The sequence below is a fragment of the Theropithecus gelada genome, chromosome 1 (assembly GCF_003255815.1).
Source record: "Theropithecus gelada isolate Dixy chromosome 1, Tgel_1.0, whole genome shotgun sequence".
Classification (NCBI taxonomy): Eukaryota; Metazoa; Chordata; class Mammalia; order Primates; family Cercopithecidae; genus Theropithecus; species Theropithecus gelada.
The window spans coordinates 214717589-214745400 of NC_037668.1; the positions used below are offsets into that span (position 1 = coordinate 214717589).

Below are 27812 nucleotides of genomic sequence, written 5' to 3' on the forward strand. Positions count from 1 at the left end.
CATTCTTTCAGCCACCCACTCATTCCTTCCAGAGCAAATACACTTTTCCCCCAAGATACAGCAACCCTGGATCTGGAAGGCTGTAGTGCGAAGGCCTACTTCTCTTGTGGCCGCTCAAGACCATGCGTCTGTCTGTAAGTTCCCCAGTAAAGCACCCTTTGCCAACAAACTGGATTTTTCTGCTCTGTTCTTTGGTTTCTCGGCTCCTTCTGCGTTTGATGGACACTTTGCATGTATGGCCCTTTCATGGAACAATGTGAAACTTATAACATTCATTATTTTGGGACGATCTACTTTAAGAGACATTCTGTAAATGATTTGCTGTGTAGGCCATGACATTTCCTCAGGCTCACCACTGAAACATCAACCTACTATAAAATGATAAAACATGAGCTTTAAATGTGAGCACTCTAACATATTTATATGAAAGACACAACAGATGGGCAGAAAGAAACACTGAGAATGGGAATTTTCTTTTCTTTTTAAATTCTTTTTTTTTTTTTTAGATGGAGTCTCACTCTGTCACCCAGGCTAGAGTGCAGTGGCACGATCTCAGCTGACTGCAACCTCCATTTCCCAGGTTCAAGTGATTCTCCTGTCTCAGCCCCCCAGGTAAGCTGGGATTACAGGTGCGCCCTACCACACCCTGGCTAATTTTTGTATTTTTAATAGAGATGGGGTTTTGTCATGTTGGCCAGGCTAGTCTCGAACTCTTGACCTCAGGTGATCCGCCCGCCTCAGCCTCCCAAAGTGCTGGGATTATAGGCGTGAACCACTGTGCCCGGCTGGGAATTTGCTTTTCAACAGGGAAAAGAGGCAATGTATCTGCCAGGTAATAATGATGACAAGCACAAAACACTGATTTCAAGGTACTGAGTATGTGAGAGGACCAATACTAGTTTCCTTAGGTGTATTACTTTGAATTATTTTAACAACTTTAGAAAGTCAATATTATGATTTCTGTTTGAAAAGTGAGCAAACTGAGGCTCAGAGGTGTTGCATGCCTTGCCTAAAGTCACACAGTTGGTATGTGGTTATGACAGCATTTATGGTCAGGTCTGTCTGCCTCCAATGCCTGGGTTTTTCCTCTATGAGCTCCCTCTTAGCTGTTCCAGTGTTCCTCCTCTAGAATTTTATATTCTTTAGTGAGACAATCTCCAGGCATTATCCTAGGTTGAATAAAATGCTCCATAAAGTTCTCCAGCTCAGATCTACAAATCAGTAGTTGTTTTGTAAAATAACTTCTTTCTCCAAGGACCTCAGTTTTGAGGAATGTGTGCCCTGGACGAAGAAACTGGCATTCTCGCTACTGGAAAGAAATAATTTTGTCTCCATATTAATTTTTCGGTATTCTGGTTTTTAGACCTCTTTTTTCATGAGTTATGTTAGTTTTGACTCTTTTGACTAGAGCCTGACCATTCTTGGATGATCTACTAAATTCAAGTTTCTGAAATGACACACATGAGAGATAGCTTTATTGATTTTCTACGAATTTTCTTGTATTTTTTCTTCTTACAAAAATGTCTCTCCAGGAGCAATACCAAAGAAAGACAAGCTGCCGCAAAGCTTCTCACTGCCTTTGTATATTATGCTAGCTCCTCTGCCTCAAACACTTGCCCTGCCTTCTCATCTGAAAAATCATTCTTCTTAAAATCCAGCTCAAATGCTACCAGTTCTTTTGCGAAATCATTCTGGAAGACCCTAGGGAAAGTCAATTTCTCGTTCTTTTAAACATTTGTATAATTTTGCATATACCACTCTCCTAGTCACTTGACACTCTACAGTAACTCCTGTATAATTCTACTTTCCCATCTAGCCTATGAGCTACCCAATGGTGTCAAAGAACTCGGTCACCTTTGCGAACCTAGCATCTTCTACTGCACCTGGCGTAGGAAGAAAAATACTCAATAAACACTTGCAGAAATGACATCTAAAAACCATGCAATCTTGTCTTTGAAAACTGTACTGTTCAGGAAGATCTAAGAAGATGAATACTTAGTAGGGGCTCTTTTTCTCCTTGAAGCTTGACTGAAATAATGGTTGTTGAACCAAGTTTGTTCTAAGTTCACTGAACTTGATTTATTAGCATTGAATTTCCTTTTTTAGCCTTTTTTTTTTTTTGCTTGTAATTGACCTCTCCATGTTTAATACAACCCTCCACTTATAAAAATCATAGGATGCTTCATAGAACAGTGAGAAAAGTGGACCCTCGGGAAGTCAAGGGACTTACCAAAAATCACACAGCTAAGTGGGAGAGTTGAACTAGAACTTTGGTTCTATTCGCCTCTTTTTTATTCTTTCTAGTAGGTCAGGTTGCTCTGACAAAACAATAACCCCTTTAATCTTCTTTATAGCTCTTTGACCTAATCAGAAGGCTTTCTTTAATAGTTGCAGAGGGCACCATACCACAGAAAAAGTTGTCACGAGGTTTGGTAACTTTCCAAACAAAGTCACTTATAAATTAAACGTTAAAAATATTGGCCCCATCCTTAGAATTGTGGTTTCCTTTTCTTAATGAAAAAAGCAATAAAATGCAAGTACACATCCATCTGGACATACAGGCGGTCAATAATAAAATAATGAGAGATGGCACTGACCATAATCTGTGTTTTCCGGCTCCCAACAATTTGATGGCCAAAAATAGGGCGTCTGTGGAATTAAAAGAAGTGGAACCCAGGTTAGACAAATAAAAAATTAGTGGAGTTTCTGGCTGGTGAACTGCATTTTTCTTTCACAATTCTCTATTTGTTTGCTATATGTTTTATAATACAGAACATGTTCCAAGAGAGACATTGTAAACTCTTTGTCTACATTTACTTTGCTGACCAATTGCTCAGCTTCTAAATATGGGTAGCAAGCAGGTATTTAACATGCCATCCCTTTGCTGTAATTTTGCACCAACTGACATAAAGGCGAAAAGGTCTGATTGTATCATTCAAACAAAAAGTATTCATCCACAGAGAGGACTGAAAGAGTATTATGTTCAGCAAGACTCAGGATGAAATACATTTAAATATAACATTGTTTTCTGTGAATCATGTATCTCAACACTGCTTTTGGTAGCTCCAAAAAGTTCAACCAACCGATAGACTCTTTCTCTGAGATCTGACAATGATTTGCCTGGCTCCATTAGTCATATAATGCGGTTCTCAGCATTGTCCAATGAGATTAAAGCAACTTTTTACTCTCACTTTTAAAGACATTTTCTAAATTCCTCTTGTAACTAATTTCTACCATTTAGTAGTGCAACAGGGTGACTCCAGTCAACAGTAACTTCATTATACATTTGAAAATAACTAAGAGTGTAACTGGATTGTTTGTAGCACAAACAATAAATGCTTGAGGAAACGGAGATCCCATTCTCCATGATGTGATGACTTCACGTTGCATCCTTGTATTAAAACACCTCCTGTGTTTCATAAATATATATGCCTATTATGTACCCATAAATATTAAAATTAAAAAATTTAAATTAAACAACCCACAAAAAAGAAATAAAAATAAAAACATTTCCTCACAAAGACACCTATTGCTCTAAAGTTTTAAACTACACAAATCAGAGATCTTTTTTTAAAGGAATAGTGTCTTAACTGAGTGATATAATCTATAATAGACAGAATCTGGATTCTGTAGAATTCTAGAAACTGACTAAACTACAAAGAAAATGTCTGACTAAGAAAAACTTTATTATTATCATTAACATTTATATTTTCTAAAAGGACGTTCCTAGCCCTGCTAGTTGAACATTCCTGGCTCCTGACCACAAGGAAACTTGAGGATCACCTGTCTCCTTATCAACCTCCAGTCCCTGGAATGATGAGGCCTGTAGGACTCACTGTAACAGTGATGGCAAATATCAGAACTGTGGGCTTAATTCTATCTGTTAGCTAATTATACTAACTGGCCATGTGCAATGAGAATATTTGGAGTCATCTCTGATTATCTGATCATTTTCCCCTCTAGAAGAGAGACTCTAAGGAGGGAAAATGGGTAGATAGGAAGAACTGTTTGAATCTCTACAGAAAAGCCTTTCCAAATTGGCTCAGAGGCCCCCCGACCACCATCACCCAGGGATTTTGACTTACCCTCTGTTCTTTCTTGGAAATTATAGTAGTAACATAAAGAAGGCTACTAATAGTAGTTTTGTGAACATGAGAACAAAATCATCATAGGAATTTTGAAGAAAGAAGAAAAGATTGAACCGCTAGACAAAAGAGGATATAGTAAGACTTTATACGGGTCACCCTCAGCACCCCAATCTCACTTCACTCCATGGGAGATGAAGCTTCGAGAATTTGATTTCTTAAAAATAAAATTGAATCAGGATTCTAGGGGAGCCATAGGGGTCAAAGTAGTTAAAACTTTGCTTTCATGTAGGGTGTTACTTTTTGAGATGCTTCTTATGGAGTGCGCAGTTCCCCGGGTCGTTTCTATATTTGGGGAGTGTGTATGTGTATGTGTCGGTGTGTGTGCAGCTGTATCTATTTCTCTAAACTTAAAATACCTATTCTAGTCAGACCAGTCAGACATATACCTTTTTCCCACAAAAGCACAAAAAATATTCTCAACTGCATTCTTATACTTTTCTTCATTCTTCAACATTTATTTTCATGAGAATTTAATGACAGTAAAATTAGAGCATAAAGCAATTTTTTCTTGTGATATTATGTGGAAATGCCACTAAACCAATGTTCTTCACTAATGTTGGAAGATTTTTTCTAAGAAGTAATGCTTTGATTTGTAGTAAAATGTAAGAGAACAACAAACTCATAGTTTTTTGGAATTTAAATACATACTTTTATAGTTCTACCATACATTAGGACAATTTAATGCATGAGTTTCTTGACTTTTCCAATATTGGCTTCCTTAGCTAGGATGAAACTCATCCAAAACTGTTCAACTGTTGTTCAGTAACTGTTGGAGCATATACTAATATATTGAAAGTCACAAAAGAGAGCTAAAGAATCACAGCAGATCTCAATTTCAATTAGCTAAGAGAGGATATTAGACAATTGTGACTTTATAGTAAATTTTAAAAATTACATGATGAAGACATGTACTACAAATTTGAGACAAATATACAAACTGTCATGCCAGTGAAGTCAATATTTCTGTTTGTCTCAAACTAATGCTTTGAAGACTCTACAATTTTTTTTTTGTTTGTTTTTTTAAATTTTGAGACAGAGTCTCTTATTCTGTTGCAAGGCTGCAAGTGCAGTGGTGTGATCTCGGCTTATTGCAACCTCTGCCTCCCAGGTTCCAGTGATTCTCCCGCCTCAGCCTCCCAAGTAGCTGGGATTACAAGCATGCACCACCACGCCCAGCTAATTTTTGTATTTTTAGTAGAGACGGGGTTTCACCATGTTGGCCAGGATGGTGTCCATCTCTTGACCTCACGATCCACCTGCCTCGGCCTCCCAAAGTGCTGGGATCACAGGTGTGAGTCACTGTGCCTGGTCTAGATTCTTAATGATGGTTAGACTCTCAGTCATTCACTAGAGAATTTGTAAACACGGTATCCCAAGTTTTCTATTTGAATTTGTGATTTTAAAATATCCTTCTAAGGAGTTGAATTTCACTTCAGTGTAATAAAGAACTTTCACTGTTTGGAACCAACATAAAAGTAGAAGTGAACACCTTGAATAATAATGTGTGTTCCATCATTAGAGCTCTCCCAGTACAGACTGATTAATGACTTGGTAGACATTATAGTAGAAATCCAGTTACCTCTGACTTTCCTGGTGTTTTTTAAAACCTTGGTTTTAGAATTCTAATATTATTAGATTTACAAATGTGTTGTATTTAGACACTATTTCAAATATGGATGCATCATTAAAATAAGTAACATCTAATATTTAGCGCTAATGTCATTTTAATGTGTATATGTATGGATAATGTTTATTTTATATCTGCCTATCTATCTGAGTACACTGAACTTGACAACTCTGTCTATCCCTAGCAGTTATGTAATTCATATGTCATTTGTACCCATTCCCTTGCTTTGTTCTAAAGCCCCTTTAAAAATTCCCTCCTTTTCTCCTGTGTGTATGGTGATCCCTTCTTTTACATGGGTTTTTTTGTTTTTTGTTTTTTTTTGACAGAGTCCCACTCTGTCGCCCAGGCTGGAATGTGGTGGCACAATCTCGGCTCACTGCAACCTCTGCCTCCCAGGTTCAAGCTATTCTCCTGCCTCAGCCTCCCGAGTAGCTGGGATTACAGGCACAGGTATATGCCACCACACCCAGCTAATCCAGCTGATTTTTTTTTTTTCAGTAGAGATGGGGTTTCACCATGTTGGCCAGGCTGGTCTCGAGCTCCTAACCTCAAGTGATGAGTCTGCCTTGGCTTCCCAAAGTGCTGGGATTACAGGTATGAGCCACTGTGCCCGGCCTCATGTGAGATTTTAGACCCATGAGCATGACTAAGACATGTAAACCTCATCTGCCTACTACCTTTTTTCTGGGAGTAGAGATTTCTTTAAAAATCAGGAAGCATTAATCACATATAAACAATTTATTTGCCGATCACCAATAATTCCTAGTTGTTAAAAATTTAACTTTGGGACCACAAGTTACTTTAATAATATGCTATTTTAAGCTACCATTATTGTAAGTTTAGCTGTATAAAGCATAAAGCTCCATCAATGTAAAGCTTTTGCAAGTTAAGTAATTTAACTAAACACTTGATAACTTGGTCAGTATCACAGTTTCAGGAGATGGTTATATTTCCTTCTAGCTCTTAAGTGCAAAACTGTCCTACGATTATTTGCCTTGGGAGAACTGAGTCCTAAGGAAGGAGCAGTGAGACTGTTCTATGAGGACAATAATCTTTAAAATGATTTTTTAAAGCAAATGATTAAAGTGATTTTTAAAGCATATTTCCTCTTTGTTCTCGGTTTTCCCAAACAAATTTTAGGCACTCCAATTACTATTCAGTCATTTATGTAGACATAGAGCATTCAATAATATTTAGAACAAGTGAGAAGAAGGCTCTAAAGTCTGAAAGTTGGACCATGGGGAGAACCCTCCAGCAAATACCTGTTGGAAATGGGTTAGAGTTTGACATCTGGCATTTTATGTGCCTAAATTTTACAGTCTAGAATCTGCTAGTCAGTTATTAATGAGCCATAATGTCTACTGAAATGTAGAATACACTTTAGGTAAATCAATGTGAACTCCAGTGTCAAATATACTTACGATGACTGAAATTAGAGTCCACAGTCATTGCCTGAAAGAATAATTGCATCTGTGTCATTTGCAAATGACCTAGAATGACTCTTATCAGTTTGCAAGTTATCTGAGGTGTCCTGTTGCAGTTGAGTGCACACACACAATATATCATCATGTCAGTCTTCACAGACTTGTAGAAGAGCCTGGATGCCAAGAGTTTATATAATTAGCTGAATCCTATCTGGAGCTTCAGACAGTCCCATTAACATTTACTTGGGCTGAAGATGGTCTGGATCACAGGCAAAGGTCAGACAGAGGAAGACTCTCTGGTCTTCCCAAATGCCATTAAGTCACTTTCTGAATTTCCCTTAAGCTTTTCATATAAAATAGAACTTCAATCATCACACCATTTAGCTTTCACACATCATCTTGACTAAGCATACTTTATCTTTCTCTGTGTTTATTGCTTGTTATGTCTTTAACGTTAATCAGTTTCTAACTAGCCTAAGTCAAAGTAAAATAAGTCATAGTTTTTAAAAGTTCTGTTCAAAAGAAACCTAATGAACAAGTGAAATGCAGGCTTCTAGTTTACTGTCAAAGAACGTTTCTATTAAACTTACTTGAAACCGGTAAAAGGTGCCATCATCCTTGAGTGTGAGGACATGATCTGAGATTGGAAAGAAGTAGCCATGGGCAGCCATTAATGTTCCCAAATGGAGCGCCTCCACTGTTTTATGAAAACAAACAAAGAACATAAAAAAACCTTTTAAATGTATTCATTTATAGGAACGTAACGTTTTTGTGTGGTTCCTTTTGTCAGATACAGTAAGTTCCTCTTCAAAGATTTAATTTCTGACTTCCTTGTTCTTTGTTCTCGAGATCAACTTCCTTGTCCCTTCTCCTAAGCTATCTACTCTGTAAACAACTTCTCCTACCAGTCCCAGTCTGTAACTCACATCTCTTCCTTATTTGGAAAGAGCCCTCTTTTACTCCTGGCTACCCATTCTGTAAACCGCCCCTCCCACTGAAACAGCTCTTCCCCCTGAAACTATGCTTCCTGACTTTGCCGCGCCCTGACATGCTCAAACATGCCTTGTACCATAACGGACAGCCTCTCCCTTCCCACCTAATTAGCCATATTCAGTTTTAAACAGTAGCCAATTGGGTTAGTTTAGATTGTGCGGTACAACTCCAGCCAATGGGGACAGGACACAGGAGCAGGGACTAACAGTATTAGGGATAAAAACCCCTTCCCTCCTTTGTTCGGTGTGCTCTCGCAGTGGCCAGAAGTGCGAGAGCACACCGAAGAAGTTCCCTTCTGCAGAAGTAAATTTGCCTTGCTGAGAAATCCTTTGTTTGAGTGCTTGTTTTCCTTGTGACTCTGAGCTCTTGTTTCTAACACTTTAGAGCACATTCTTGGTAGTCTGAAAACCTGACTTGGTGCTTTTACTTCTTTTTTCAGCTCTTTCATGCAAGATACTAACATGGTTCTAGTTCCTGGTAGCAAGTGCCATAACCAACCTCATCCCATGACAACCAGCCCATAAGAAGATAAAGTTAAGAGATGTTAAAATGGGGAGGCTCTTCTGAATCTGTAGAATCTGTCTCCCTGATTTTATAGACGTGTGTTGGCCCTGTGTTAATGTTCTCTTATAGGCAGTTGCATTTTGGCACTTATATATCACTTTAAACTTTTAAAAGTTTTCAATTGCATCACCTCATTCTCCATATCATAGCTATCTAGTACCATCAGTAATGTTTCTAATGACACGGACCATTATTTTGTGATGCTAACAGGGAATATTAAGGCATCAAGGACCACCTCTACTGCACTATTGAATCTACCGACTGGTGGTTGTAAAGATTGTTCTAGCTTTTACTACTCTATATAGTATTCTAAATATGGAGTGGGATAGAGTGGGAAGAGATTTATCGGACAATGGAAACATGTAGTCTGAAAGTAAGGCTGTAACACTCATACTGTCTATAGCTGCCAACAATTTCTTCCAACAAAAGGGTTAATAAAATTTGGTCAATATTTACTACTGCATTGGTGCAGAGATGACATAAAGTTTTCTAACTTAAAGGCTAGAAAATATGAAACTATGCAAAATAGCTTTCTACCCCAACATAAAAATATATGTACAGTTGTCCCTTGGTATCCTCAGGGGATTGGTTTGAGGACCTTCACAGATACCAAACATCAAGGATGCTCAAGTTCTCCAGTTTGCCCTCCCACATCTGTGGATTTTTGATCATGGGTGGTTGAATCCACAGATGTGGAAGTCATAAAAGAGAGGGTCTACTATATTTAGAAAATATCAAAAAAGTTAGATTTATTTATCTGTTTATGTATCTTTACATACAATTCATTTATAAATTTACTTCTGTTTCTTAGTCAAGAAGGTAGGATTCTTACAGCAGTTCCAGGATGACATGGATCTATCTATATCTCCAGTCATCAACCATGGGGAGCTTTTACACCTCAGTAAGAACTGAGTAACTAAGCAGCTAGCTATGGTACAGCAAAGCATAAGAATCCCATCCTTCTACCCCTCACACCTACATAAATAAACAACTTGTTAAATTTTTATCTATTGTGGGGTACTATGATGCCCCTTGAAATTGTTATCTAGCATTTTGCAAACATTTCAATTGATAACTTCTACCTCTGATCTCTCCCTGCATTGTTCTTGCTGATAATAAAGAACAACTGCCAATTATTCTTCATTCTTTGCCCTGGCTTTGGAAGACTGTTACTGAGTGATCCAGCCATCACCTCCAAACTCCCAATCAAGTCTCCCTGTATAGAATGTTGTTTTTCTACAGAGGAGCATTTTTTCATCAATTGTGTGTGTGTGTGTGTGTGTGTATTTTCATCATTTCCACATCCTTTCAGTTCAAAGTCAAGGCCTTCTCAAAGCATGCATTGCTCATAGCAACATGCCTACCTATCCTTGTTAAAACTTTGGTGCCAGGGTGTCATTGTGGAAAGAACAAGAACTTTGGAGACACCCACTGTCTTCTGTTACTTTCATTCTCTGTGCCTCCCCCATCTATTAATAAAGGTCATAAACCCAACTGGCAGGATTGATGTGAGAATGACATAAGCCCACTCATAATGAAATTGGAATCGTGCTTCCAGCCTAGTAGATACTCTGTATATGGTAGCTACTGTGCTTCATTATTTACACACAAAATAATTTTTATTTTTCTAGAAATCACTTTCAGAGAATCTACTTCCACACATTTGCCCTCCACTAGGTTGAGTGAATATTTCCAACACACAGAAAAATAAATGTTTGAAGTGATAGATATGTTAATTATTCTGATTTGATCATTGCACATTTCATGTACTGAAATATTACTCTGTACCCTTATAAATATGTAACAAAAGTTTTAAACAGCTAGGCTGAGTGAGGGAACCTGACAGTCCTAAACAGCCATGTTCATCAACATCATCTTATTCTTTTTTTTTTTTTTTGACTGTCTGTAAAATTAAAATGATAAGAGGATCTATAAGGATAGTTGGCCCATAACAAATGAGCAGGTGCTTATAGTTCTGGTTAAATTCTGAGTTCCTAAGTACCCCTGTGGATGAATGAAGAACATGCCATCCCAAAATACCCCAGATTGTTTCAAGTTGAAAACACTGGAGAAATTGTAGTTTCAGAAACAGCTAGCTGGCCTATCTCTTCCTATATGCAGCAAGCCGTAAAGATTCCTCTGGGAGGAGTATCTTCCCTTTGCCAGGGCAAGAAAATAGCTCTTATCACCAGACACTGGGAGTTGGGGGCTGCAATGAACCTGAATAAAGGGCTGGGTGCAATGGCTCATGCCTGTAATCCTAGCACTTTGGGAGGCCAAGGTGGATGGATCACTTGAGGCCAGGAGTTCAAGACCACCCTGGCCAACCTGGTGAACCCTGTCTCTACTAAAAAAAAAATAAAAAATAAAAAAATTAGCTGGGCATGGTGGCAGACGTCTGTAGTCCCAGCTACTTGGGAGGCTGAGGCATGAGAATCACTTGAATTTGGGAGGCAGAGGTTGTAATTAGTGGAGATCACACCACTGCACTCCAGTCTGGGCAACAGAGCAACACTGTCTCAAAAAATAAAATAAAATAAAATAAAATTTAAAAAAATTAAGAAACTTAATCAAGTAACCCTTACTTTCCATTAGTTTTATACCCCCCATATATCCCCTAGTGATTCTGCTAGAAAATTTACTGCCTTCAGCCAGATTTTGTTTGTTCTGTCATTTTTTTCTTAAATTTATTATACTTTGTCTAAAAAGTATAGAAGTGTCTTGCTTTGGCCATTTCTTCAGACTTCACTCTCTTATGAAGATCCCCATGTGCGTGTAAAACTAATAAAATGTGTATGCTTTTCTCTATTAATCCTCTTGGTGTCCATTTGGTCTCCAGATCCACAGAAGAGCTTAGGGCAGTTGCAGGTGATCTCTGACTTCCTTACACCTGTCAGGTAATATGGGGTGAAGCAACATGTAACATCCTTTGCAGGTCTTCAAAGTCAGGTGGCCCATCTGTCTTCGTACAGCCATCTTTATTATTTTAGTCCCAGCAGTCTGTGGTCTGGGAAGATAGTGTTAGCACACTTTCCCGGAAGAGAAATTAAGTTATGGTGCATAAGGAAATCTGCAGAGCATAGATACAAGAAGGGAAAACTGAGATGCCCAGGAAGATAGACAGTAAGAGGAGCTTCTGAGTTCTAAGCACAGGAAAGAGTGTGACTAAAACCAAGCCAAGAAACAACAAAAAGCAGTTGGGTGTTAAAGTGTTGATGAGGATTAGAAAAATAGAGTGAAAGTAAATATAGAGATGCTACGAAAAAGAAAAACAGAAGTGAATGATCATAAGACTATTCTTGGCTCCTGCATCTCGTTAACTACTAATTTACAAGTTATATACTTCTAGAGTGTGAAGTGTATGTTGACAGGTTCTTCTTCCTGTGATACTACCATAATCAGGCATTAAGAAATGCTTGCAAATGAGAATGAGTGAATTAGTAAAATTCCTCTTCCTTTTTTGAGGTACAGTATTTTGGTTTGATTTGATGATATGCATTCTCATTTTACGCCTCTTCCGAGTGATACTTAACGTTCCATAACTTTATGATTAAGGAAAATTTGTTTTGATACTTTTGCATTATGTCATGAATTTAGTAGAAATATACTGGTGGTAATTTCTATATGAGTCACACATATTTCATATGTCAAGGTGAAATCAAACCTTCTGACTTAATGGTTAAGAGGATTGACCTTCTAACAATGCTTACAAATGGTTCTAAGATTTTTGGTCAAATAATCATCTAGAGGTACTGAAATAATAATAGATATTTTGTGTTCGTTACAGGATCTCCAGAAAATATAGCTCCAGAGCAGGATAAATGCCTAGATGAAAAACCAGAAAGTTGGGGTGAATTTTTTTGCTTCATTTAGGATGACAAGTTTAGCACTCAGCATATCCATGGCAAAAGTAGCAAGTGATTCAATATTTGCTGAATCAATGAACAAGGACATTTATGAGTAAATGACACATCAAGAATATTAAAATCCTAACATGCACAGAAAAACACCAGACTAATTATTGTGTCTGATAAGCTGTTGAGGTGGGGCTATTGTAGCTATTTTGTTGTGAGAAAAGGTAATAGTGATATTAACATGATAAATGCCAGTAAGAGGTCTCAGAGTGGACTTGGGGCAGTATTCTCAAGAGAGACTTGTTTATTGTCACAGACAAACATGGCGCCACACTTCCCTGTGGTCCCACTGCTCCTAAATCTTAGCACCATCTTAATCGAATGAGAATCCATAACAATCTTGGAACAAAGTGTTGAAAGAGTTTCATGAGTAATCTATCAAGATCACTCTCCCAGTAACGGCACACCAGATGGCTCAGCAGCATCACGCTTCACGGCAAAATAATCGCTAATTAATCTTCTTGTACATGTGTTATTCTCTTCACCCACACAGCTAAAGTTCAGCGATAAACCTACTGAAAAATTCCAGTTTGTTTTTCTGTTTGGATATTCAAGCCATGAGCAAACTGAGAAACAAAAATCAGTCTCCAAACACCTCTGATTAGGTGAACAGCCTAGAATAGCTGTGTTAAGCCTGATGCCACCATAGGATGATTTCACCCCAAACTCTAAAGGAATGGTATTATCAACATCCTCTGAGAGCAAAGAGAATTCTCCACAGCATAATTTGCTTTTGACCACAACGACTTCAAAAAGTTAACAGGATGAAAACCATAGTATAAAAGAGGCTTGGGGAACTCCAGTGGTGCAATCGGTTAGCGCACAGTACTTATAAAAGAGGCTTGAGTACTTGAGTGTAAAGTACTCTAAGTTTACAATATAATTTTAAAACTCATTAATGTTTTCCTTACCCAGAGGCTCAACTTCTTGCAGCCTCCTCTTCTTCTAAATACAGCTCATAATTTTGAAATGATTAATAAAATGCCTCTGAGTCAAGAAAATGATAATTTAAAAACTTCATTGAATCCTATATTTTCTCACTATCATGTTATTTACTTGTATTTATGTGCATGTATTAAAATTTTTTTCATTTCCGACACAGTATAAGTATGATCAGTGTGTGGGGAGAAATATTTTAAAAGAAAATCTAAAGAGAAAAAAGATGGCAACTGATTCTATTAAGGAAACAGAGATGCTGAAATGAAGACAAAGGTAAGTTACTTAATGATAAAATAACAGGCATTTATCAGGACAATTCTGAGCCATAAAAAGAAGATATGTTAGACTTGTCATTTTCTGTTTAAGAAGACATATACGTGGTCATTCTAGAAATCCTTCAATATATTATGCTTTATTTTTTAGAACTGGCATTTGGAAAGGTAAGATTAGTCATGTAGAAGAATCTCATATGCAGAACATTTTATTCTCCGGCAAAACCAAATAAAAATGGACTATTACCATATTTAGCCATATTTAGAAATTTCTGAAGTGAAGTTTATTTTCTCAATAGTAGGAGTCAGTGAAAGAAGTATCTGGGCTTTCATCTTTTTTAAAAAAACATCATTTGCATGTAAAAAAAATCAAGTGTCACTTTCTCAACAGCAACCATAATTTGGGATATAGAAGTGAATAATAAGGTGACATAGAATAGATAAGCTAAAATAGATTCTCCTTGGGAGAAAGAAAAACAGAATCATAATTTATATCAACATTGAGGAACGCAATAGGAAATTAATCTAAGTAAATTCTATTTCCAAAAAAGGAGCAGAGGACAAAGGTTATGCCAGCCCCCTGTCTAGGTTCACATCCTGGGTACCTCATTTGCTGACTGTGTGACTTGAGCAAGAGACTTGGATTCTCTGGGCCTTGGTGTCCTCATCTGTAAGAAGGTGATAAAATACTAATGCCAAAGATTAGTGGTAAGGATCCATTGCGATAACATGTGCAATGCACTTAAAACACAGTCTGCCACACAGACACGCTCCTGAGATGAGAGTTATTATCAGTTGATGCTTATGAAGCGTCACATTCAGGAGCACTTAATCTAGTTTAAGGGGTGATGGGAAACATGAGTAGCTAGTGTTGCTCTGGGCTTCCCAGTCATGTTAAACACTTTCAATTCAACTCTATTTTAACCGCCTCAGGTGACGAAACCAGAGTCTTTTGGGTGCTGAAGTTCAGTCTGCCCTGGAATATGCCTATGTTTTTCCCTACAGCAAAGAACACTAACAAAATCCCAAAAAGAAGTATCACAGGTATAGCCGCAGATTTCCAAAGGCAGCATGCCCCGCACACTAGCTTTGCAAAACCATACCGCGAAGATCAGACGTCAATGAGAGACCGGACTGCTTTAGAGGAGGACTGATGTGAGGACACCCTGAACCCGACAGTAGAAGAAGAACAGGGACAGAGAGAGCACGGGGACAGCAATCAGAATGGAGATGAATTCTTAGGGAAGCATAATATTTGCCTAGGACTAAAAAAAGAAAATCGACATTAAAATAACAAAGCAATTGGCAGTGAGAGCAACAGATAATCCAAAACCAATGATCTTCTTTACACACGCAGAGTACACCAGTCTAGCTGCCTAATGGCACTTACGACATCTTAGGCATTCTTCATGTATGAAAAATCATGCTGAAATTTGAAAAAATGATCCATGTAATACTGGTGTGAATAACTGGTTTCACATCTACATTATCCAGCCTATATGATATTAGCATGTTCATTCCCCAGATTTAGATAGGTAGTTCCATCAGCCAATCCTTTAACAAGATTCTGTTATATTATATATATAGTTATATATGAAATATAAGTACATATTATAATATATAATATAATTATATTATATAAAAACATATAATTATATAATATATATTTATATATTATATATTGTATATATAATATATAATATAAGCATATATACTAAATATATATACTATATATACTAATATATATTATATACTTATATCTATATATATGGGTTAGGTACATAGAATAGTATTCAGATGAGATAAAAAATTATGCTTACTTCATCTAAGTACAGTGTGAGGAAACCATCACAATCGCACAAGCCAGGGCAATAATAAATTACAGTGGAAAACAACATTCCATCTAAAATTCAGTATACATTCTGCAAAATTTCCATTAGTGAATGTGGCTGAACGAGCTGGAAGAAAGTAGGACACTGAATTAACTTTGTAATAGGCAGAGGAGTTTCTGCAGCATGAGTTTCTTCGAATCAGAGAGAGTACACGCTGCCCAAAAAGCACATGTGGGAATTGTGGGAAAAAAAAATGGCTCAACTGCAAGTCATGGGACTTAAATTCTAATCCTAGTGTCTGTAACTGCATGTCAGGAGTAAGTCACTTCCTTTCTTTTCTTGTTTTTTTTTTTTTTGAGACGGAGTCTCACTTTGTCACCAGTCTGGAGTGCAGTGGTGTGATCTCAGCTCACTGTAACCTCTGCCTTCCAGGTTCAAGCAATTCTCCTGCCGCAGCCTCTCGAGTAGCTGGGACTACAGGCGTGCGCCACCACACCCAGCTAATGTTTGTATTTTAGTAGAGACAGGGTTTCACCATGTTGGCCAGGATGGTCTCGATCTCTTGACCTCATGATCCACCTGCCTCGGCCTCCAAAAGTGTTGGGATTACAGGTGTGTGCCACCGCGTCCAGCCAAGTCACTTCCTTTCTTAGAGTTGGCATCTGTAAATGCAGGGGAGATCACTAAAGACTTTTAAACTCTAAGTCCATGACAAGATGTGCAGTCAAAACACTAGCTAGAAGTTGTGGCAGAGCAGCCGCCATTCTTATTTTGCCTCCTTGTGTCAAAGGGAAATGGATTTTTCTTTATTTCTCAGACATTCTTGCCATTGCCCATGTCCCAATACTCTAACATGAAAGAGAAAAATAGCCCAATATGACACATAAGAGCAGATTTTAATTTCAGTTGCTTATAACTCAATCCTGATGATTCTCAAGGGTTGCTATAGCATAGAGTTTTGTGTGCACAGAGCAAAATGAATGCTCATTCCAAACAGGAACTGGTTTTATGCGTGCGTTCTATTTATACATTTTCAAAAACTAGTTGTAAAAATGTACACATGCCTTGGGATTAGCCAATAATACATCCCATGTGCCAAAATATCTTGAATGCATTTTGTCTGAAAATCAAATGTCATTCCTAAGGAATAAGCAACATATTATTCTCATAATACCTGTTAATGGTATCTCTTTTAAAAATCACTATTCCTTAATATTTGAACCGTAATAAGTAAGTCTAATTTCAAAGCCATAGCCTTGGTCACTGAAACAGTCACAGTTTTTATGAAATTTCAAAACAAAACCAATGGAATGCACTTTTATCTGTATTTTGCAGAAACAAATGCTTGAACTGAGTGAAGCGTGTAGGACGTCAGGACTGATGTTTGCAACTTTTGAATAATCTTTACAGCATTGCATCATTAAAAAAATTCTAGTTTACATAGGCATATGTATTTATCAATTTTTATTTTTTAAGTCTCTGTGTGTATATGTTGGTGTATGTGTTTTAGTAACTAAAATAGTCTAAAAATAAGTAACTTCTAGGAATACCTAAAATCTAATACACAAGCATTCCATGGACCGAGTGGATAGAGACTATCTTTCTCAAAATTAGTTTGGAAACTAGATATGGGTAAATTTGTTAAATAAGTTATATTAAAACATTTTTTCTGTTTGCTGTTTTAAAACCAGCACAATCTTTCATCAACAATTTGATTTTTAAATACCACAATTAAAATTATAACTACTGCCTAACAATAATGAGGCAGGTTCAGAACCCATAATGAGTAAATTCAGATGAGCTATTAAAAGTATTAACAACTCTCCCCTAAAATCCCCCTCCTTTTTTTCACCATTCTGCTTGCCAATTTCACTATTCTGTGTAATGGGCCAGAATTTAAACGTCAGATGTTTTTAAAGAATTAAAATTACGCTGGGCGTGGTGACTTACACCTGTAATCCCAGCATTTTGGGAGGCCAAGTTAAGAGGATTGCTTAAGACTAGGAGTTCAAGACCAGCCTGGACAACATAGTGAGACTCCATCTCTACAAAAAGTTTCTTTAAAAATTAGTAGGGCATGGTGGTGCACGCCTGTGGTCCCAGGTACTTGGGAGGCTGAGGTGGGAGAATTGCTTGAGCCCAGAAATTTAAGGTTGCCATTAGCCATGATCATGCCACTGCACTGGGTGACAGAGCAAGACCCCCTCTTTAAAAAACAAAAATTATAAACAGAATTAAAATCAATTAGCCTCTAAGAAAATATGGTTTCATAAGGTTCTGTTAATAAAGTATGTAGTGAGACAGCTTTATTTCTAGAATTCAAATAAATTCTAGGGGAGGTGGGGGACTGGGGCAGGCTGGTCAATGGGTAAAAAATTATACTTAGGCAGGAAGAATAACTTTTGGTGTTCTATTACACAGTAGGGTGACTATAGCAAATAACAATGCAGTGTACATTTCAGGATAGCTAGAAGAGGAGATTTTGAATGTTGTTACCACAAAGACACGATAAATGTTTAACGTGATGGATATGGTAATTGCCCTGATTTGTTCATTATATTATTATGTGTATATATACACATGCATTGAAACATCACATCATACCTTATAAATATATAGAATTATTATGTGTCAATTATAAATAAGAAAAGAAATTCTAGCTGTTGTAGGTGATAGTTAATGAGAAGAAATGGCTGGAGCCTCGGTGGAGCAGTAATCTTGGTGGACAACACATACACGCCCCCTGGTGGAGAGAGTGCTGCATTATACGGGGCAATGGTTATGTGCCTGGCCTTTGAGCCGACTGCCCTGGCCCCGCTGCATCTTAGCAGTTCTTTAGTCTTCAATATTCAAGTTTTTACCATTTTCATGATGTAATAAACTTTCCTGTAGATATGATCATCATTCTTAGAACACGAATCTTCAGATTGGCTGCTCTCCTAAATTCCTGTGTTGTATTCTGAACAGCCTTTGTGACATCTCCACGTGAATATTGAATAAACATTTCAAATTCATCATGTCAAAATGGAATTGTTGGCTTTCCTCTGAACCCCACTCTTCTCACAGTCCTCCTCATCTGAGTTAATATCAGTGACTTTCATTCCACTGCTCGGACCAAAAAGCTTGGATCATCTTTGATGTCTTTCTCCCATTCACCAACTCCAGTTCAGAAGCACATTCTGATGATCCTGCTTTGCTATATGTTCTTTGAATCTGCCCACTTATCAGCCACCCACCTCCACCACCTCCACCACCCCAGTCCAACCTTGTATCATCCTGTGGCTGAGTCACTGCAACAACATTCAAACTAATTTCATCCACACTTTGCCCTTTGCTATGTATGATGATTATCTTAAAACATAAATTAGATCATGTCCCTCCTCTGAAAGGCCTCAACAATTTTCCCTATTTCTCATGATAGAAATAAAATTCCTTGTCATAGGCTTACACAATCTTATATGATCTGGTCACCCCAGTTACTTCTCTGTTTTCCTTTCCTATTTCCTTGCCCATCTTTACACATCCTCCTCTAGTTCACAGACCTCCTTGTTGCTCCTCAAACATACTAAGCATGTGCAGGTGCTGGGTTTTGCCAGTCTCTCTGCCTGGAATGCTCAGAACCCTTCCTCCAGAGAGCAGAACACCCCACTTCCTTCCTTCAGTTGGATTCTAGCCAAAGCCACCACATCAGAGACACCAGCCGCGACTACACTGGTGTAGACGTGCGGTAAAAGACTGTATATCTTTTATTCGGCTTTCATAAAGACCATTTTTATTTAGTACTCATCACCACTTACCATATATAACATATTTACCTATTTTTTATTGATTACTATCTTGTCTAGTGAATATTTTAAGCTCTAGGTAAGTATGGACGTTTTTGTTTGTTTGCTTGGTTGGTTTCAGTAGTTTATTTGCTTGGTCTGCTCTCTGACCATGACTTAATTTCTGTGATATTGCAACCAACTAAAAAATACGACAGCGGAAATGGATACAAGGATCTTATGTTATTTCATGGCACAAATTCTTAGAAATGAAATAGGGGAGCCAAAAGATGCACCTATTTTTTAAGTGTTGCTATTTTATTGATTTATTGATTTATTGATTTATTTATTGAGATGGAGTCTGTGTTGCCCAGGCTGGAGTGCATTGGCACAATTTTGGCTCACTGCAACCTTCCCCTCCCTGGTTCAAGCGATTCTCTGACCTCAGCCTCCTGAGTAGCTAGGATTACAGGCACGTGCCACCACGCCTGGCTACGTTTTCTATTTTTAGTAGAGACTGGGTTCCAACATGTTGGCCAGGCTGGTCTCAAACTCCTGACCTCAGGTGATTCGCCTGCCTCAGCCTCTCAAAGTGCTGGGATTACAGGCACAAGCCACCGTGCCCAGCCTATGTATGTCTATGTTATTTAAATGTAATATTGTTCCATCTCCAGATGGTATTATTAGCAATAATACATATATATGTACAATATACAAATATATTTCATATATATAATTTAAATTCTCACCAAAAGGGTATAAATGTGTTAGTATCCCTGTAAAGCAGCTAACCACCTGGAATTATTATTTATTTCCTCATTCTTCATTTGCTGGGAAGAAATGGTATTTTGCTTTAATTTGACTTAACTGGAGTTATATTATATTGCATTTTAGCTAAAGTGCACAGTCTTTTAATACACACCATGACTGAAAGAAAAGACATTTAAAGTTGACAGGGAAGGTTTCACAAAAGGGTAGGTTAGACTAGGAATGGAAGGATTTTAGACTGTTGGTCAAGAGGGAGGTCCTTCAATTTCTCCCCAATTCTCCTAAAAATGCTCTTTTCTTATTTTCTCACCTTTCAGTTTCGATTTGTTTCCTAGGCTTATCTTATGTCATTAATTAATAAAAATGCATTTCCTTTTTATTTTTCAAATTCTTTGTGCCATTGTTGACTCATATCAGGTTTTATTAATTTATCCTGTCAGACTTCATTTCTTCAGCCATTCATCCGTCGTCCATCCACCCATCTGCTATTCATCTAACAGATATTCACTGTCTGCTTGGTTTTTAGGTGCTGAATTACAAGCCACAGATATAAAAGTGAAGATGACACTCTCCCTCCCTCTACCCTCAAGAGATTCACAATATGCCATGGAGTCCCTGTCTTCAAAATGCCAATGATGGGCCAGGTGCGGTGGCTCATGCCTGTAATCACAGCATTTTGGGAGGCCAAGGTGGGCAGATCACCTGAGGTCAGGAGTTTGAGACCAGCCTGGCCAACATGGTGAAACCTCAACTGTAGTAAAAATACAAAAATTAGCTGGGCATGGTGGTGCATGCCTGTAGTACCAGCTGCTTGGGAGGCTGGGGCAGGAGAATGGCTTGAACCCGGGAGACAGAGGTTGCAGTGAGCCAAGACTGGGTGACAGAACAAGACTCTGCCTCAAAAAAAAAAAAAAAAAAAAAAAAAAGCCGACTACGACTTCTGGTTTTAACTGAGACATTTAAAGAGCTTAGAAGCTGTCACTCTCATCCTTTTGGCAAAAGAAAACTGAACAAGCTGAAAACCAACTATTTTTCCTGGACCATTCAGAGAAGTGAAGTTGTAGGACAAACCTCCATTCCAAAATCTGCACAGACAGGCTCATCCAGAGACATCACCAAGATCTACTTACTGGGAGCAGAAGCTTTTGGATCCACAAACTGATAGAAAAATGAAAATAGCTCTTCTGACAAAGAACTTGAGACTCAGTGTGAACTAACTTGACAGTGAGGAACTCGAGGGGCTCATAGCGTTGGTGGGGAACGGGGAACATGCCTTCATGAGCTATACTTCCAGAAATCCCACCAGATGCTCATGGGGAAGATCCAAGAAAGATCCCTCATGGCTCTGGCAGAGGAGGGGAAAGTAATCATTGCGAAAAATGCCCAGAGCCCTCTCTATAACACAGGCCTCTACCCCAAAGGAAAGACATCGTCAGACATTATTCTCACCAGGGAAAGGGCATTTCTCCAACTACAGTCCCCTCTAGGCTTTGTCTCTCACCTAAGGGAGGAGAAAAAGCAAACAACATTAACAGCGGCAGAGCTTCTACAAAATAGTTTGGAAAAGCTACAGCTGGGAAAGGAAGATGGTGGTGGGAGACAGGGGATCTACACCACTGGAGAACACTTGCAAAGGTCACAGCTCCAAGAGACAGACCCTGAAATGCTGAGATTTCATTGAAATATTATATCATTCTCTCATTCCCTAACAACTATCCACCATACCTACAGGCTATGGTATAGTAACATTACAGCTGAAAGAGCTGTTAAGACACAAACATTCTCTGAGGTGAAATACTTACAGGAGCTCAAAGTCACAGAGGAATAAAAATAAAAGCACTAGAGGAATTTGAAGCTTCTGTCATTTATAACCACAGCAAACATTAAGCACAGTCCAAGTACTAAACCATAAATTAGCACACTAAAGGCCTGAGTTCCCATTACCTAATACAATATGTTCAGCTTTCTTTCCTTTCTCTCTCTTTCTTTCTTTCTTTTCTTTTTTTTTTTTTTTTTTGAGATGGGGGTTTCACTCTGTTGCCCAGGTTGGAGTGCAGTGGTGTGATCATGGCTCACTGCAGCCTCGACCCCCAGGCCCAAGCAATCCTCCCAACTCAGCCTTCTGAGTAGCTGAGACCACAGGCACGTGCAACCACACTTGGCTAACTTTTTTATTTGTACAGATGGGGTTTCACCACATTGCCCAGTCTGGTCTTGAACTCCTGGGGTTGAGCTATCTGCCTGCCTTGGCCTACCAAAGTGCTGGGATTAGAGGCACGAACCACTCCACCCAGCCATGTTCAGCTTTCAATGTAAAATTACAAGGCAGGCAAAAAAGTAAGAAAAACACAGTGTGAAGAGGCAAAACAATCATAAGAAACAAATTCGAATATGACACAGAAATTGGAATTATCAGACAGGAAATTTAAAGTAATTGTAATTAATATGTTAAGGACTCTAATAGAAAAAGTGCAAAATCTGGAAGAGTAGATGAATAATGTAAGCAGAAAGATTCTAAGGAAGATATTCTAAGAAAGAATCAAAATGAAATGTTAGAAATGGTACTAAAATAGAGATAAAGAATACCTTGCTGGGCTCATTAGCAGGCTACACAACTCTAAGGAAAGAATCAGTGAGCTTGAAGATTAGCCAATAGAAACCTGAAGAACTGAAATTCGAAGAAAAAAATAACAAGGAAAACAAAAAGAACAACAACAACAAAAGCACCTAAAAACTGTGGGACAGTATCTAAAAGTATAGCGTAACATAACTGGAATACCAGGAGGAGAACACAGACAGCACAGCGAAGAAATATTGAAATGATAATGGCTGAGAACTTTCCAAAATTAATAACAAATGCCACACCACACTCAAAGAGAAAGAAAAATAAACAACAAAAAAACCTAAATCTACACATATCTTATTCTAACTGCAGAAAACCAAAGAAAATATTCTTCAAAAAAGCCAGAAAAATATCCTTACCTATAGAGAAACAAAAATATGAATGACAGTGCACTTCTCATCAGAAACTATGCAGGCAAAAAAGAGAATGCAGTGAAATACGTAAAGTGTTGAAGGAAGAAAACCCACTAACCTAGAATTATACATCAAGTGAAATTACCCTTCAAAAGTAGAGGAGAAATAGATAGTTTCTCAGACAAACAACAACTGAAAGAATACATCACCAGTGGGCTTGCCTTGCAAGAAATGTAACAAAGAAGTTCTTCACAGAGAAAAAAAAATAACATAAACCACAAACTTGTATATACATAAAGAAAGAAAGAACATCAGGAAGAAATAAACATAAAACAAAATCTCTTATTTTTCTTATTGTTAGTTCATCTAAAATATAACTATTTGTTTAAACTAATAGCAGTAACAGAGTATGAGGTGATTATAAAATATGGATAAGTGAAATGAACAACAGCAGTGTTGTAAAGGAAGAAAGGGATGAATTGGGAATATTCTGTTACAAGGTACCTATATGGCATATGAAACAGTATAGTGTAATTTGAACATGGAGTTAGATTAATTAAAATGTATATTGTAAACTCTAGAACAGCTGCTAAAAACTTGAAAAAATAAGTACAATTGATATGCTAAGAGAAGAGACAAAATGAAATTATTTAAACTGCTCAATTAAAACCAGAGTTGGCTGAAAAAGAAGGGGGAAAAGACACAAATGAACAAATGCAATGGACAAAATGCATGTTTTGTCCAAATGCATTGCAATACAATGAATAAAATACATACAAATATGTAATAAGAATCCACATATATCAATAATCGCCTTAAATATAATGGTCTAAATACACCAATTGAAAAGCAGAGATTATCCAAGTGGATTAAAAGGAAAAAGACCTGACTATACATGTGTATAATAAACTAACTTTAAAGACTCATATATGTTAAAAGATGGAGGAAAAGAGGGAAAAAGAGATATCATGTCCACACTAATCAAAATCTTTTGAAATAGTATCTAATACAGAAGCAATATTAAGTTTAGGCAAGGCAGACTTCATAACAAGCAAGGTTAACAGGGATAATGGAAAGCATTATCTAAAAAGATCAATTCTTCAACAATAAACTGATTACAAAGATCAGTTTTCTATTACAATCCTAAATGTGTAAGCACTTAACAACAGAGTGATAAAATACATAAGGCAAAACTAGATAGAACTGAAAGGAAAAATAAACTCATTATTAAAGTTACAAACTTCAACACCACTCTTTTATTAATTGACAGACCAAATAAGCAGCAGAAAATCCAGCAGTCAGAATATAGTTGACCTGAAAAGTACTATCAATTACTTGATATAAATTGACATTTATATAATGTTCTAGCCAACAACAGCAGAGTAACATTATTCTAAAGCATACATGAAATATTAATAAAAATCAAACACATCTTGTGTCATAAAATAGATCTTAACCAATCTAAAAGAACAGAAATCAGACAAAGTATATTCTCAGATGCAAAGGAGTTAAACTAGAAATCAATAAAAGAAAGGTAGTTGGAAAGTCTCCAACTATTTGGAAATTAAACAACATAATCTTTAATAACCCATAGGTCAAAGAAAATGTCTAAAGAGAAACTGAAAATTATTTTTAACTAAATTAATATGTAAATGCTGTTGATCAAAACAGGTGGACTGCAGCAAAGACAGTGGTTAAAGGAAATTCACATCATTATTAAGCATTAATGCATTTATTAGAAGAAAGATACAAAATTAATAACCTAAGATTATATGCTAGCAATATTAGAACCTAGAGAAAGAAGAGCAATTTAAACTAGAGTAATCAGAAAAAAAGAAATAATAAAATTACATCAGAAATCAATAAAATTGAGAATAGGAAAACGACAGAGAAAAAGCAACAAAATTAAAAGCTGGTTCTTGTCAAAGGTCAACAAAATGGACAAATCTTTGCCCAGGCGAACCATGTGAAAAACAAAGAAAACTCAAATTACCAATGTCAGAAATTAGAGAGTGGTCATCATTAAGGATCCATATAATTAAAAAATAACAAAGGAACACCAAGAGCAATACTATGCCCATAAATTTGATAACTTAGATAAAAAATGAACAAATTACTTCAAAGACACAAACCATCAAAACTTACATAAGATGAAATGGGTAGCCTGAATAGTTCTATTTCTAGTAAATTATTGATTGAATCAATAATTAATAACTTCCCCCTCAAAAAAGCAATAGGCCAGATAATTTTACTGGTGAATTCTGTCAAACATTTAGGGAAGAGACGATTCCATTTCTCCACAATGTCTTCCAGAAAATTGAAGCAGAGGTATCCCTTCCTAGCTTATTCTAGAGCCAGCATTAGCTTAATAGTAAAGCCAGATAAATACACTACAAGAAAGAAAAATGACAGACCATTTTCTCTCATTGACAGAAACAAAAGTCCTTAACATATTACCAAATGGAATTTAACAGTTGATAAAAAGAATTATCCATCACAACCAAATGGACTTATTCCACATATGCAAGCCTGATACAGCATTTGAAAATCCATTACTGTAATTCATCATAGGACAAGCTAAAGGTGAAAATTTATATGATCATATCAATTTGTGCCAAGAAATCAGTTGACAAAATCCAAAACTCATTCATGTAAAAGAAAAAAAAAAAAAAAAACTCTTAGCAATCTAGGATCAGAGGAGAACTTTCTCAACTTGATGAAAACATCTACAAAAACACTACAGCTAACATCATTACTAATGGTAGAAACTGGACAGTTTCTCTCTAACATCAGAAATAAGGCAAGAGTATCCTCTTTCATCCTTCATTTCAACATTGTATTAGAAGCTCTAGTTAGTTCAATAAGGCAAAGAAAAAATGTTATACACATTGGAAAAGAAGAAATAGTTAAAATTGCATTTGTTTGTAGATGACATAATTGTCTAGAAAATCCCAAAGAATCTACAAAAACACTCCTGAAATTTAAAAGGTAGAATATCAAGTTTATAGGATATGAGCTCAATAAATAAAAGTTAATTGCTCTTTTATTTACCGAAAATCAACAACTGGAACTTGAATTTAACAATGCCATTCACAATAGCAGCAAAATTGGAAACAGTGATAAATCTAACAAAATATATACAAAATCTGTGAGAAAACCTACATAACACCAATTAAAGAAAAAAAAGATTTAAAATGGAGAGAGTCCATGTTCATGGACTGGAGTGCTCAATGTTTTAAATATGACAATTCATCACAACTAAACAACTGCACTGTAGATTCAACGCTATACCAGTCCCAATCACAGAAAGCTATTTTATATATACTGAAAAAATGACTGTGGAATGCATATAAAAGGAAAAAGATCCAGAATAACCAACATAATAATGAAGGATAAAAACAAAGTTGGCTTTGGGAGGCCGAGGCAGGCGGATCACGAGGTCAGGAGATTGAGACCATCCTGGCTAACACGGTGAAACCTCGTCTCTACTAACAATACAAAAAATTAGCCAGGCGTGGTGTCCGGCACGTATAGTCTCAGCTCCTAGGAGGCTGAGGCAGGAGAATGGCGTGAACCCAGGAGGCAGAGCTTGCAGTGAGCCGAGATCGCGCCACTGCACTCCAGCCTAGGCGGTGGAGAGACTCCATCTCAAAAAAAAAAACCAACAAACAAAAAACCAAATTTGGAATATCCACACTGATTTCAAAACTTAGTTTAAGGCTGTGGTAATCAAGACAGTGAGTCCTGGCGAAAGAACAGATAAATATATAAGTAGAACAGAATAGAGAGTCCAGGTACAGCCCCACAAAGTCAACTGATCTTAGACAAAAGAGCAGAAACAATTCAGTAGAAAAAGGATAGTGTTTTCTATCAGTATTTGTTGTTTTAATGCAATGTAACCAATTGTTATGTAAAAAAGAAAACCTGACCCTACACACAGGCCTTATTAGTTTTCGTAATAATTAACTCAAATTGTACTACAGTCCTAAATGCAAAATGCAAAACCAGAACCCTACTAGAAGAAAACATAGGAGGGAATCTCTCTGACCTTGTAGCCCACGATGGGTTGTTAGGTATTGCACTGAAATCACTAGTGCAACATGACCTTCCATACCAGGATGAGTTTTTAGAGATAGCACTAAGATTTAGAATGACCAGTACTACAAAATGAATCTTTATACATATGTATTTCATTCTTACCGGAACAGTGGAAACACTTGCACAAAAGCTAACACAATTGTCTTCATTTGACTTAATGCACACACTCTACCTTTGGCTCCCTGATGAGTAAGCAAGGGCTGGAAACAAAAGCAACAATGGGTTGCCCTATCTGCCTTTCCTGGGGAAGAGAAGCAGGAGCCAACTCGAAGAGTTCCCAACGGCCAAAGATCAAATCATTTCAGAAAAAAAAAAAAAATCGAATTAGGTAATTTTATACTTTGAGACTATATCCCAAAATACCAAAAAAAAAAAAAAAAAAAAAACCCAAAAAAAAAAAAAAAAACAAAACCATCATGGGTTCATGCTGACGTAAATAAATACTTGAATAAATAGATAGAAACATCTTCCCTGCGAAGAATTCCAAATAATT

At 37.1% G+C, this 27812-nt stretch overlaps 1 protein-coding gene across 7 annotated transcripts in view; it reads right to left on the reverse strand.

Moving 5' to 3' along the window:
- Positions 1-27812, reverse strand: part of RGS7 (regulator of G protein signaling 7) — a 577395-nt gene that overhangs the window by 144591 nt on the left and 404992 nt on the right. For 6 of the 7 annotated variants that reach the window (XM_025399608.1, XM_025399600.1, XM_025399591.1 and 3 more), the window contains 2 exons: positions 7790-7896; positions 2598-2649 (listed from right to left, as the gene is read on the reverse strand). The exons of the other annotated variant lie outside the window; for it this stretch is intronic. In XM_025399608.1, the coding sequence (XP_025255393.1) occupies positions 2598-2649; positions 7790-7896 (159 nt within the window). The remainder of the gene's footprint in view (positions 1-2597; positions 2650-7789; positions 7897-27812) is intronic. 7 annotated transcript variants of the gene reach the window in all.